This window comes from Biomphalaria glabrata, chromosome 8 (assembly GCF_947242115.1).
Source record: "Biomphalaria glabrata chromosome 8, xgBioGlab47.1, whole genome shotgun sequence".
NCBI lineage: Eukaryota > Metazoa > Mollusca > Gastropoda > Planorbidae > Biomphalaria > Biomphalaria glabrata.
In genome coordinates, this window is record NC_074718.1 from 33522223 (window position 1) to 33536991 (window position 14769).

Below are 14769 nucleotides of genomic sequence, written 5' to 3' on the forward strand. Positions count from 1 at the left end.
CAACACACACACACACACATACAACACACACACTCATGCGCACAAATGTTACACATCTTCAATACCAATACTAAAGCTTGATTAGTTGACTATCAAGTAACACACTTTAAAAAAAAAAAAAACTTTTGGGGTCTTCCACAGCGAGGCGATCATTATGTTAGATTCAGAACGAGGCTTATGCCTTCCCCTCCACCCCACTCACCTGTACCCCCCTAGCCCACAGTGTTTCGATCAATCAATAACCGAATGCGATCAACCCATGTGTTGAACACGTCGAGACGCCATCCCCCCCCCCCACACAGACCCGCCCCTATCTGACCTTTACCTCCTAGCTAAAGCCACGTTACAGGCCTACGACTATATAGTCAGCGGTTTTTATCTGTTCACTTCATTTTCACCTGTCGTCAAACTGTTGTATATACTATGTATATAAGTATACAGTGAATACCTTTAGAAGGGGAGCTGATAAGGAACGTCTGGTTGATAGCCACGGAGCCTAGGAAAATGTATTCTCTGCGGGTTTTTTTTTAAAATAAGGAAGTGCATGTCATAGCCATTGATTCTCACATTCACTTTTCTGGGTTTTTACTTTTGTCTTTGCTTTGATTTAAATGTTAGGTTATATTTTTGGTACATATACAGAACACAAAACAATTTCTTTGATACTGAATAGATACATCTTCTAAACCCTTTATTCCTTTGAGCTCAAAAAATCAAACAGATCAATAATTAGTTAACTGTCCTGTCATTCCTATTGCCCCCCCCCCCGTTCTTACTTGACATTAATAAAGAATCAATGCCAGTTCCCATTTAATAACAATTTAAACACACACACAAACACATTGGTTTTCCATTATTTTAATTTCGCAAAAACCAATTTTCGTTTGAATGACGTGTGGACTAAAGTGCGGGTGATTGTTCAATGAACGTGAGCACTAAACGAGCTAAAGTCGACAAAACTATCACTGCCACTTAGATACTTGGAAGAAAAGCGAAAGATCCTGAACAAACCATGGGGAGGGGTGGGGTTGAAGGAGTGCAGAGAAAAATGTCGGTCGTAGCCGGTAGGTAACTAGTAGTGATATACTTAGACCATACAGTTTTCTGCCTTTTTAAAAACCAATGTGACCCATGTGGATTATTGAGCCAAGAAATCAGAGCAGCCAAACTCAATACAAACTCGTGGATCCCAAGCAAGCAAGACTTCACTAGAGTCCCAACCAACTGGTGCCTTGAATGGTGGCACTTCACATCCCTGTGCGAGTTGATAGGAAATAGACTGTGCTTATCTTCCATCACGACAGAGTTGATTATCTATCAATGGAGCGTCGCGTCTGCCCCAAAAGTAATGCTGTTATGTACAGAGATAGGAAGAGGTCACATGTTTGCCCTTTCAGATCTAGCCCGGGATGAGGTCTGTTGGACTGGTGCTACCTGGTATTGCTACCTTGAACAAATTTGAGATATACTTCGAGTCTGATGCATGCTACAGCATGTACGAAGTGTGTGTGTGTGTGTCTAATGTGCACATCCTCATGTTAATGAACAGCGTATCTGTGTGTGTGTGTGTGTTTGTTAGAAGTATACATGTTGAAACTCCTTACAACCGAAACATATCAGCCTGTTGTAACTTTATCTCTTGAATGGTAATTCTGTTTCCCCCCCCCTTTTTTTTTTCCTCCAATGCCCCAAAGCTAAAATTGAGACGTTCACGGCTGATTGATCTCAGTAGGTGGCAATGACATCTTAAAGGATTAGCTCGGGTGTCACTCAAAACTCCGCAACATCCTGGGCATGTGTTTGTGTGGTATGTTTTGTGTGTGTGTGTTTGTTTCCACATGTATATCTGTGTGTGTGTGTGTGTTTTCGCATGTGTATTTACGTGAGCCCGTAGGTTGGTGTAATGTTCCATGTCTCTGCGAAGACTTTGATTGTTCTTTCAATGACAAGGTTGTCATAAACTAGCTCGCTGTGTATTTGACCACCCAGAGAGACAAGACAGACGTTTGCAATCTCTGTATTGGACTAAGTAGAGTTTAATATGCACACACACTTAGATTACAATAAAAAAAACATCTGAAGACAGCTCGGCTTGCAATAAATTCAAACCTTCATAAAACGAAATCTGTATGGAATTGAAATTTATGCTCAAACGCTTGGGTGGTGGTGGTGGTGGATTTCTTCATATTCTTCAGCACCCCCCTTTTCCTATATCTCCCTGGCTATTGCAAAGCTAGGTGTATTCCAGTCAAGCTGTTTCAAATAGCTGTCAATAGTTTACTTATTGACGGCACCTGTGCAAAGGGAAGTAACCATTAAATCAAAATATAGCAATATAATTGTACGAGTTGTCGTGCATTTGTTTTCATAGGTAAGGGTAAAGGAGAGATAAGAATATAATTTGTTGTCGGTGTAATTCTGAACTGAATATATATATATATATATATAAATGTTAGTACAAAGCTGAATTCTATCTTTATTTATTTTATATAAATGGAAAAAAATTACACACAATTCATTATAAAGACTTCCATAAAACTATTAATTAATTCTACTATAATGGGCCTATGAGAAATTATTTAAATATGTATTCACGTGGTAAAAGTCAATTCAATCTTTTTTTACATTTAATATAGACCATTATTATATTTCACTACCTTTGTCTTGTTACACATCTTCCACAATCAGAAATATATATATAATTATTTACCAGAGCTTATGGTTGTTGGGATCTTCATTATGATGTTTATGATATGTTTATTATTATAAAATTTGACTTCATATATATATATATATATATGTTATATCTTGGGTAAAGTATTTAGCCATAACCGCGAATGACAGGACTAGATTTTCTGTTGATGTCTGTGTGATGCACTACATGTTCTTTGTGTTCTCAGAGCCTCACTCTGGTTTTCGTATTGCCTTCAACATGTTTGATACTGATGGGAATCAAATAGTGGACAAGAAAGAGTTCCTTGTGGTAAGTATTGTCTTGCCTTTGACTATCTCTCTCTCTGTGCTGGACATACAGATAAGGCTGTGACATACAAACAAATTACACGTGTTCACAGGAGAAAAACACAAATATTCGTGAACATTATGTTAAAGTTTTGAAACTTTTTTACCCATATATTCCAGTAGACAATTTCAAATGGACTAGGAAAATCAGGAATATAACCATATACAATAGACTAGTCTTTGTTGGGTAGTGCAAATATAGAGACCTAGTCCACCAGAACATCACATGCTAGGAACATTAGTCAAAATTTTTTTTTTTCTTGGGTACATTTAACGTGTGGTGACCAATAGGATGAAATACTTCCCAAGCCTAGCACTGCTTGCAAGAATGGTCTTGTTACTAAGCTTTTAGAAGTATATATAATCAACAATGGAATGGGTGTATATATCTATTATATTTTATCACTTTGTTTTACCATGTATAATGAAGGAGTCTTTTTTTTTTTGGTATTTTCAATCTTTTATTCTTTCTTGTATAAATATTAGAACAAATATCTTTTGAGTCTGCAGTGGTAATTTAATCTATGCTCTAAATATTGGGGCAAGATTCCTAGCCATTTGTATAGTCGGAGAATTCTGTTCTTTCTCTTCTTTAATTTCTTTTTTTACTCCCCACATTATCTGAAGCCAGTCAGGGGATGAGACGAATTCCTTAGTGCATGTGAATAGAATTCAACAGTGTCTCTGTCCAAGAAATAACCTGTCCTTGGACATTTTCTCTCTTTCTCTTTCTCTCTCTCTTTCTCTCAAAATCTTGACCCTTTTTGTGGAAAAGTGTCTACTACATTGTGCTTGCCAGAATGTGTTCTACTGTTTCTTCATAATCTATGTGGTGGCAGCATCATAAATTGTAGTTCTAATTTGCCTTAAGTATGCACCTATTGAGCAGTTGCTGATTCTGATCTGAGCTAGGAGGACCTGTTCATCTCACTGGGCTTATCAGCACCCAAAGTTCTCTGTCTCCATACCTCTTCGACTCATACTTCTCTGACTCCTTACCTCTCTGACTCCATACCTCTCTGACTCCATACTTCTCTGTCTCCATACCTCTCTGACTCCATACTTCTCTGACTCCATACTTCTCTGACTCCATACTTCTCTGACTCCATACTTCTCTGACTCCATACATCTCTGACTCCATACATCTCTGACTCCATACTTCTGTGACTCCATACCTCTCTGACTCCATATCTCTCTGACTCCATACTTCTCTTACTCCATACTTCTTTGACTCCATACTTCTTTGACTCCATACTTCTCTGACTCCATACATCTCTGACTCCATACTTCTCTGACTCCATACTTCTTTGACTCCATACTTCTCTGACTCCATACCTCTCTGACTCCATACCTCTCTGACTCCATATCTCTCTGACTCCATACTTCTCTTACTCCATACTTCTTTGACTCCATACCTCTCTGACTCCATACTTCTCTGTCTCCATACCTCTCTGACTCCATACCTCTCTGACTCCATATCTCTCTGACTCCATACATCTCTGACTCCATACTTCTCTGACTCCATACTTCTCTGTCTCCATACCTCTCTGACTCCATACTTCTCTGACTCCATACTTCTCTGACCCCCTACTTCTCTGACTCCATACTTCTCTGACTCCATACTTCTCTGTCTCCATATCTCTCTGACTCCATACTTCTCTGACTCCATACCTCTCTGACTCCATACTTCACTGACTCCATACCTCTCTGACCCCATACTTCACTGACTCCATACCTCTGACTCCATACCTCTTAGACTCCATACTTCTCTGATTCCATACCTCTCTGACTCCATACCTCTCTGACTCCATACTTCACTGACTCCATACCTCTCTGACTCCATACTTCACTGACTCCATACTTCACTGACTCCATACCTCTCTGACTCCATACCTCTCTGACTCCATACTTCACTGACTCCATACCTCTCTGACTCCATACCTCTTAGACTCCATACTTCTCTGACTCCATACCTCTCTGACTCCATACCTCTCTGACTCCATACTTCACTGACTCCATACCACTCTGACTCCATACCTCTCTGATTCCATACTTCTCTGTCTCCATACCTCTCTGTCTCCATACCTCTCTGACTCCATACTTCACTGACTCCATACCTCTCTGACTCCATACCTCTCAGACTCCATACTTCTCTGACTCCATACCTCTCTGACTCCATACTTCACTGACTCCATACCTCTCTGACTCCATACCTCTCTGACTCCATTCTTCTCTGTCTCCATACCTCTCTGACTCCATACCTCTCTGACTCCATACTTCTCTGACTCCATACTTTACTGACTCCATACCTCTCTGACTCCATACCTCTCTGACTCCATACTTCACCGACTCCATACCTCTCTAACTCCATACCTCTCTGACTCCATACTTCACTGACTCCATACCTCTCTGACTCCATACCTCTCAGACTCCATACTTCTCTAACTCCATACCTCTCTGCCCTTAACATACATCATTCTCATTTCATTTCCTTTGTATAAATGCACACCGATTGGAAAAGGATTGTTCTTTCTGGAAGTACAAGTACAAAGTGCAGTGGCTGTGTGTGTTTTAGGAGAAAATTAATGGAGGACTCCCATTGTTTAAGAAGGGAAACATTTTAGAGGCATGTAAAACAAGAATAACAATAATAATAATCTTTATTATCCATCAGGAAATTTGTATTACAATTTGCATAAATAACTACGGTATAGAATATTTGGAACCTACAAGAAGTTGACTCAATTGGTCTATGATTGAGAAATAGATCAAATGTCAATCAGTAAGATGGGAAACAAATAACTCAAACATGCTCTAGGCATAAACACAATGAAAAACAACAAAATCTTCACAAGTGACTTAAATGTGAGACTAGCAAATTTATTTCAACTGCTTTCAAATCTATACTTTCTTGTCAGATTGTTCATGGTAAACTTACCTTTAAACTATTTTGGACCTACCTTATAAAGATTTGATCTATTTTGGACCTACCTTTTAAAGGTTTGATCTCTTTTGGACCTACCTTTTAAAGGTTTGATCTAATTTGGATCTACCTTATAGAGGTATGACCTATGGTAGACCTGTTTTATAAAGGAATGATCTCCAGTGGACCTACTTTATAATGGTTTGATCTGTGTTGAACACACTAAGACAGGCTTGATCTATGAGGAACTTAACACAATAAAGGTTTGATCTATGATGGACCTACTTTATAAATGTTTCCTCTATGTTCGACCTACATTATAAAGGCTTGATCTATGAAATATTTATTATATAAAGGTTTGATCTATGAAGAAATTATCCTATAAAGGGTTGATCTTTAAGAACTTATCCTATAAAGGGTTGATCTAAGAAAAACTTATCATATAAAGGTTTGACATATTGTATCTTGATCTATGTCTTTTGTTTTGGTTCAATTTGGTTTTATTGATGGGGAAACTATTTCATGTCTCTGTAATTCAAAGTCACTAATAAAATGAATATTACATCTTTGTTATGAAAACAAACACCACACTCTAAGTCTGGAAGCTCAAGTTAAGTTTCTCCCTGCTTAGGCAAGTGTTTTGTTTGTTCTGGTCTAGCTCTTTCCCCCACCTCCCAGTGACTGTATGCTGCCTACTAGTTGTACTAACTTTGTCCTTCTATCTCAGTTGTTGTGTTCACAGCTTTGTGTTCCTGCTAGTACCAGCAGCATGTCCTGAGTCCATGGAGTCAACTAAATGTTCCTGCTAGTACCAGCAGCATGTCCTGATTCCTTGTCCATGGAGTCAACTAAATGTTCCTGCTAGTACCAGCAGCATGTCCTGATTCCTTGTCCATGGAGTCAACTAAATGTTCCTGCTAGTACCAGCAGCATGTCCTGATTCCTTGTCCATGGAGTCAACTAAATGTTCCTGCTAGTACCAGCAGCATGTCCTGATTCCTTGACCATGGAGTCAATTAAATGTTCCTGCTAGTACCTGATTCCTTGTCCATGGATTCAATGATCTTATTATTTTGACTGGGGTGTAGACTCTGTGTTTGTGACTTAGAAAGTCTTAAGTCATCTTTTCGTGTTCCCAATCAGATAAGTCTTCCTCAATGAGAACACTAATAGGATGTAATTTCAAAAGGATTAAATTGTTTTCTGTTGATCATTGTTCATCCTTATAACTTCCCTCATGGTTTCAACCCGATGCCAAAATTTATACAAATGACATGATATGAAAGTAAATGATTTGTATTCAGAGCAAGTTTTACTAATGACACTGAGTTGTTCGCCTGTAGTTATCCCAGGACATTGCCAATGTTTTCTTTATCAATGTGAATGTAGTTGCTGTCTCAATGTGAATTTAGCTGCTGTCTCAAAATAAGCACCAGTTTTGTGTTGAGTGTTGAAGTCGTTTTTTTCCCATTAATGTTTCATGTTATGTGTCCACTCACACAAGTTGAATCATCACTGCCCTACATTTTTATTTATTTGATCTTAATGTGTTGTTTCTATTTATTGAACCAAATGTTTGGGTTTGAACAGTTTAATCATTAGGGAGAATATTTATTGAAAATGTATCTTCCACTTTGTTTTTATATCTAATGGGACGTAACAGTTTCTTTGTTTTTTAAAGTGTAGCTTTTTAGAAAAGTGAAACAAAAAATTACCTTAACATTCGATGAAGCAATAAGTCTCAGAGAGTTCCAACAAATATGCTAGGACAAATTTGGACAAGTGCTACTTCTTCCCTAGCGCCAATAGAGAATGGAATGGGTTGCCTGAATCAGCCTGAAAAACCAATGACTTAGCAGAGTTTAAGTTACTAATTAACATGCATGACTAAATTGACACGAGGTGCGTTGGACGTAATTATCTTCTTGTCTGAAGTAACGTCTGTAATATATAAGAAGAAAAGACAAAAAAAAAACAGAGGCCTGTTTTCCCTTTTGGGGGATTAATGTGTTAGTGAAGTTTCACGTGAAGAGTTTTGATTCTTTGTCTACTTTACTGCCATGGCTTAAAAAAAATTAATTTCAGTCTTGGCAGAGAAATACTGTAGTAGAGGTTTTGAGAAGAGGAGCAAGACCTAAATAGTTCTTAGACGCACTATTAGAAGTGAAAAGTATTTCAGATTCAAAGTTTTGTTTGACGCTAATGCACACAAAGGTCACCGAACTTGTGTTGCTTTGACCTTACTAGGGCATTGTGAAGTAAAGTGACAAAGAAACTTGTTTATGTCTCATTAGTTTTCATTGTCAGAACTGTTTTATTTGAAATAACTGCAGTAGTTTTAGACTTATTTTATACTGTCAAAAAATATTTTTTTGTTTAAATCAATGTTCTTTTTAACTGCAGTAGTTTCCTAGTTATTTAACAACTTTAGAATGTATGTCACACATTGGCTTCATTTTTTTTTGTTTATTCCTGATTTACATGTGCATTTAGTTCAATGTTTATTTCATTATTTACAAACAGTTGTTTTTAAGGCACAACTACAAGGAAGGCCTCATGGTATTGTGAAGTTTTGAAAACTGTCTCTCTGATACTCTACCATAACATTAGACTAATGATGCTCCTGTTTGAAAACAGATACAAATATGATACAAATCTAACCAAGAGCTGAAGTATATGCTTGCCTATCAACTGATAACCAGTTGACTCAATCAGTTTAATGCTTCAATGGCAGGAATAGTTGTGCTGATCAGGATAATAATTCTTGTCTAGACCTGAAAAAGCTTTGAGCTATTAAATAGATAACTCAGTGAGATAAAAACACTTCATTAAGTTTCACATTTCTCTCCCCTTTCCTTTGTAATTATTTCTTTACTTTTCAGCTGGAGAATTTCTTCATTCTTCCACCCAATGAGAGGAAATTTGTTCCACGGGACCGCAAGAAAATGTTATCTGTATGAGATAATGAGACCAAATTAAAAAATAACTCCTCTCCTAGTTACCTATCAGCACGCTACTTTGCATGACCCAATGACAATACCATTCTCTGCTCAGTCTTTGTTTGACTTGCTTGTTTGACTAACCTTTGAAACTAACCTGCTTCAAATAACATGCTGAATGTAGTGGACTGACATGTGTTGTGAAATGTAAGAGTGGCTCAAGTCATTAACTTGGTTAGGGCTTAGAATTGAGTACCAACAGCTACACAATTAAACTAATTGTTTTCTAAGTTTGTTAGTTTTTTCTTACATTTTTCTCATATTAAAAGAAAAAATGTGAGATAGACGAGGCAATTTTATTTTTTTTAAATTTTAGAATTTCAAAAGAAGAAAAAAAAAGTAACCATAATGTTGAGTTTTCATTTGTTAAGTGTCTCAAGTTAGACTGAGATTTGCTGGATATTTGGACAACTCTGGATTTTTTTTTTGTTTAGTTTATTTTACTTTCTATCAACGAGAAATAATTTTGGTTTAAATTTTATTTTAATATGACAGTCACAATAATGACCAAAAAATGTGTGTGTGTTTAGTTTCATTAGATATTAGTCATTAGTGTGTGAGTTAAGGTTTTGTTTTAGTTATTGAGTTACTTTTAGGCTTTAGTTCAGTGTTAGCGCTAGGATTTAGAAATGAAATTAAATAATTTTAGCTATAAATTTAAATGAAATTAAATAGTTTTAGTTAGAGATAGAAATGAAATGTTGTGACCTATATAAATGAAATTAAATAGTTTTAGCTAGAGATAGAAATGAAATGTTGTGACCTATATAAATGAAATTAAATAGTTTTAGCTAGAGATAGAAATGAAATGTTGTGACCTATATAAATGAAATTAAATAGTCTTAGTTAGAGATAGAAATGAAATGTTGTGACCTATATAAATGAAATTAAATAGTCTTAGTTAGAGATAGAAATGAAATGTTGTGACATAAATAAATGAAATAAAGGCTCTACTAAAACCTAGAAAACAATAGTCACATATTTCTGGCTGTAAATGTTCTTAAAAGGTTTCTACTAAACGGATTGCATTGTTGAGTATTAAATTAAAATGGATTCACCTTTTTATTTTTGTTTGCTAGAGATGCCAGGACTCTCACTTAACCCTCCTGATCAGCCTGAAAGGTGCATGGCATTAACTTCACCATTGTATTCTCATGTCTTCTCTGAATTTTTCCACTTAGATGCGTCTACGTTTCTCAACTTTCTTAGACATAAGCCTTTTTTTTTTTAAATTTATACAAATATATATTTTGTTTCAATCCTCTGCTTGTGTAGCTGCTACATCTGTTCCCTGTTTAGTCAGCTGTATTAATTATGTGGCCATCTCTTCATGAAACAGAATGTTTATTTACATTATACCAACAAGATAACATTGAATTTTTAATGATTTTTTTTTTATTTTTTAAAAACAGTTCATTAAATTGTCAAAAGAATAGTTCTTTTTTTAATTTCAATTAACATTTCAGAATTATGAACTTACTTCTGTACCAAACGCCCCTCCCTTTTCTGATGAATATTTAATTAGCATAGAGCAAGAAAGTTGTAATGCATAATTTTAAAAATATTAAAATTTAAGTTCAAGAAAGTTTTTTAATTTAATTTTTTTGTTGGGGGGGGGGGGGGGGCTTATGTTTGTATTGTTATTATATGTTTTTCAAGCCATAATGGAACTATTGATTACAAATATTTTATACATTTATTTTTGTTACTTTTCTCTGACTGATTTTATAATTGTATGCAATCACTCACTATCAAGTAAAACCAAATATCTGCTTGTGATCTGTCATTTTCTAAACCATTGTTTCTCAATCTATGTACTGCATAGAGGTAAATTTTGTAAACTGACTTCATAGCATAACAATATTCAAATAATAATTTGTACTTTTTGTCTACTAGCACCACCAGTATTTATAACTGTCTGAGGAGCACTGTTCATCAGTATAGAGCTGATTCTTTCTCAGTAATGTTATTATCTACTTCTGCAGCTATAAAACATTTTGTGAAAATAAGAAAATGAACAGGTTACATTGGTTTTGTGAAACTCACTGAGGCACAATATTTGAAACTTTTTTCTTATACATTTTGCTGTTTGACAATTTGAGTAACAATTTTAATGCTGTTGGCTTTCACCTTTCCCTGTTCATTCTGCCACTATTAGAGAAAGCCTTTAAATATCTGAACATGTTGAACAGAGTTATTACAAACGCTCACATTGATTGTGATAAATAAATGGAATATATGTCTTACTGACTATTCAGTATCTTTTTATTTCTACTGTCAGTTTTTTCACAATTGAGATATAAATGACAGTAGATGTGTTTACTTTAGATTTGCTGAAGGGTTTAGGAATTTTAGCTCTAGTTTTCTTCTCTGTCCCTTTACCTGAAGAATTAAGACATAAATTTTAGCTCCAGCTTTCTTCTGTGTCTGTCAGCTTAGATTTAAGACTTAAATTTTAGCTCCAGCTTAAAGAAGTAAGACTGAGAACAAGATTGAGAAACACTGATTTTAAAATGTTAATTCTTTTGTTCTTCATTGCGATGCCTTAGAGAGGATAAAGTGTGTTATTACAACCTCTACTTGTAAATAATTTATGAAATCTTATTTTATGAAATGTTTGTTTAATTTGCTAGTTCTCTGAGAATGATATTTATTTACTGAATGGTCTATCTCTTTGCTTAGATTAGCTTGAATTATCTCAGCTTCTAAAAAGATAAATTGTAGGATCCATTGATTATGTTGGACATTGCTAGCATAAGTCTAGAGCTAGATGCATGGTCCTTTTGTTTTTGTATTGTAATTTCTAAATAAAAAAAAAAAGTATTGGCATTATGTTTACCTTAAGATAATTACTTATAAGTAACTAGAAGTTTTATTAATTAAATTAAGTTTTACATCTACATTCTATTCTATTAAAAATGTTGAGAAAATATTTTCAATTTAATTCTGGATTAGTATTCATTTTAAAGATTGCAAGTTTGTAATTTAATTTAATTTTTTTTTTAATTTACAAATGGCTTCTAAACATTGACAACTATATTACTGACTATTTTGAAAGTTACTTTCATATTATCTAGATTTTATGTAATCAAATTATCATTAAATTCAATTTTAGATGTAAAACTATAAATTGTATACAAAATTTTTGTTTGTTTCTTTCTTAGATCTTGCCTATTAATTTTCTCTGTTGTATGATTTCAGTTGAAATGTTTAAATGTACAAACTGTTTCTTCATAATAAACAACCTGTCATCCAGAAATATTCCAATGACCAGGCTGTTTAATGTTTTGCTTTTCTCTCCCCTCAAGAAATGTCAATCTTTTAACAGTCCAGGACCCATAACTCTTGTTTGATTGATGAACCCTCTTAACATCACTATTAAACTGTTTTCCCATAAGAAGCTAATACGATAGAGGGGAAATAACCCAATGCAGATGGTGTAGGTTTTTGTTTAACAACATGGCTCTGGGGCTTCATGCTTTCTTTCTGCTTGCTGGGATGGTGTCCCCTTAGTACCCACACACAAATGTTTTCCTCTGTTTGTTCTTGCAGTTAGAGAAAGTTTTCAGTAATGGTGGATCCAAGCAACAGAAGGCTGCTGAAGAAGAGAACCAGGCAGATGGACAGTCCAAAAAGAAAGCAGCTGGCATACAGGTAACTCTTTGACGTCCATTGTTTAAACTATGTGCAAAAATATTGAATAATAGTGTTGATTCCAAACAGCTAGTACATCTAAACCAGTGTAGGCTTGGTATATTCTTAATGTAATAAACTTGAATTCTTTTTAAACAAAACTGAATATAACTTTCGTTAATTAATTATTATTATTATTTTAGCTCTAGCTTTTTCTATGTCTGTCAGCTTGAAGAATGAAGACAGAAATTTGAGCTGTAGCTTTCACAGCTTTCAACTAGACTATGGCTGTATGTGGAAACACAAGTGAAATAATAATTTAAAGAAGATCTGACTCCAATTAAAAATGTCTTTCCATCCAATGTCTCCATTCTTTCCTCTGCAACTTTACACCCATATTTATTCACTTGAACTAGCACAGACCACCCTGTGGTCTCATCAGAATATGTTAAGCCTACACAACCAAACCATCTGCCCTCCTTTAGTGATGGTTACATCAGAAACACTGTCATACACTCCTTAACAAATATAGAACTTTGTAAAAGTTAATCACCTGTGATATATCTAACAGATTTTATATCAAACCATCTGCTTTTTAAAAAAAATATCACTATATTGACACTAAGGTAACCTAAACTTGTACACAAAGGCTTTTCACTACATAAATTATAAATGGATTTAATATTAGCATTATTATAATAATTATTATTACATTCGTGAAAGCATTAGGCCAGATGTTCTATAGAAGATTGATGTAAAAGACTAGCCAATCTGGTCTTTTAATTGATATATTTGAGTAGTAAAGACTGTCTCTAAAAAGTTTCACATAAATTTTTTTACGCTTAGAAACATCCTCAAGTTTTTGTTTTTTTTTCATTTAAAATTCTGGATGTGATGCATATCTGTTGTTCACAAATATTCATTCCGATCAGACTAATTTTATGCTGACTCTTTCCTTAGATTAAAGTGTTTTCAATTTTTTAGTGCAAAATAAAAATGTCCTGATTTACTTTTTTTAAAAATCAGCAATGGATATTGATGATGCAGGTATTGTATACATATTTATTCAGGAGTAGCCACAGAACGTTGGCTATATAACCAAGAATTTATTTTGAATTGAAGATTTATAAGTTTCAACTAATTTATAAGTATATGGTTCATAAATGATATAGAATATCACTTATGAATATGGTAAAATAAGTATGAATTTCTATTTAGATAAACATTTGATTGATTGAAAACAGATGTAACTTTGTCTTTGAATTGATTAATTGTAAGGTTAATGTATTCTGTTTTTGTTATTTGTGTTGATTGATTATATCTCAGTAAATTGTTATTAGCATTTTTGACAATAATTCAATATAATTCATGAAAAAAAAAGATCTTTATATGTAAAGATCTAATGAGCCACCTTTTCTAAAAAAAAATTTTTAATTCTAATAATTTCTTAATTTTTTAAAAATCTCAACTTCAAATAATTATTTGCCAAATTAAAATCTCTGTGACCTTCCATTGTTGTCTATTGCTATGGCTAATGTCTATTATCTTAATATTATTTGTTTACTGAATACCAGGGGTGTTGATATTCTATGTATTTCAATAATTGTAAAATAATTTCAATGCACTTTTGAGCACTGCAGAATCAGATATATAAGCTTTTATGCTTGTAGCAAAAAAGTTATCTTAATTATTTAGTTGACAGTAATATTTCTATATAGTGTCTATATAGTGTCTAGTGTCTATTTTGTCTAAATCTTCTTTAATTTCATTTTCTTATGCTTTTCTTAAAGGTTCCATTATATTTTGACTCCCATCCCTTCCCATTGCTCTATATCGCTCTCTCTTCTTTTTCTGACTAGTGTTTTCATTCTATAAGGATATGTTTTTGTGCTTTTGAACAGAACTAAGAGGAGATAACTATGATAAACCTAATTATTATGAAAATCCCCAATATTAATAAAGCAGTTTTAATAACGCACAAATAATCAATTTCAAGCCTTTGTTGAACAAGCAAATCCTCATGTGAAAGCAAGATTGAAGCTGTCATCACTCCCTAGAGTCTCACAGGCTTTTGAGTTCTATTAATGTGTGTTCTTTGAGCAGCTCTTGTGGTGTAAGAACATGTGAACAACCAAAATGATCCTCACTTCTCTGATCTATCTGCATTCTTGAACTCACCTCATGGAGCTTAAC

General features: G+C 34.3%; 1 protein-coding gene across 9 annotated transcripts in view; it reads left to right on the forward strand.

Moving 5' to 3' along the window:
• The window catches only part of LOC106069354 (calcium uptake protein 3, mitochondrial-like), a 71639-nt gene that overhangs the window by 51640 nt on the left and 5230 nt on the right, over window positions 1-14769 (forward strand). For 2 of the 9 annotated variants that reach the window (XM_056038549.1, XM_056038554.1), the window contains 4 exons: window positions 2901-2983; window positions 8468-8503; window positions 12496-12597; window positions 13603-13623. In XM_056038549.1, coding sequence (XP_055894524.1) covers window positions 2901-2983; window positions 8468-8503; window positions 12496-12597; window positions 13603-13623 — 242 coding nt within the window. Of the gene's footprint in view, window positions 1-2900; window positions 2984-8467; window positions 8504-8826; window positions 8899-12495; window positions 12598-13602; window positions 13624-14769 lie in introns of all 9 variants that reach the window. The other 7 variants (XM_056038547.1, XM_056038550.1, XM_056038552.1 and 4 more) reach the window with 5 other exon arrangements.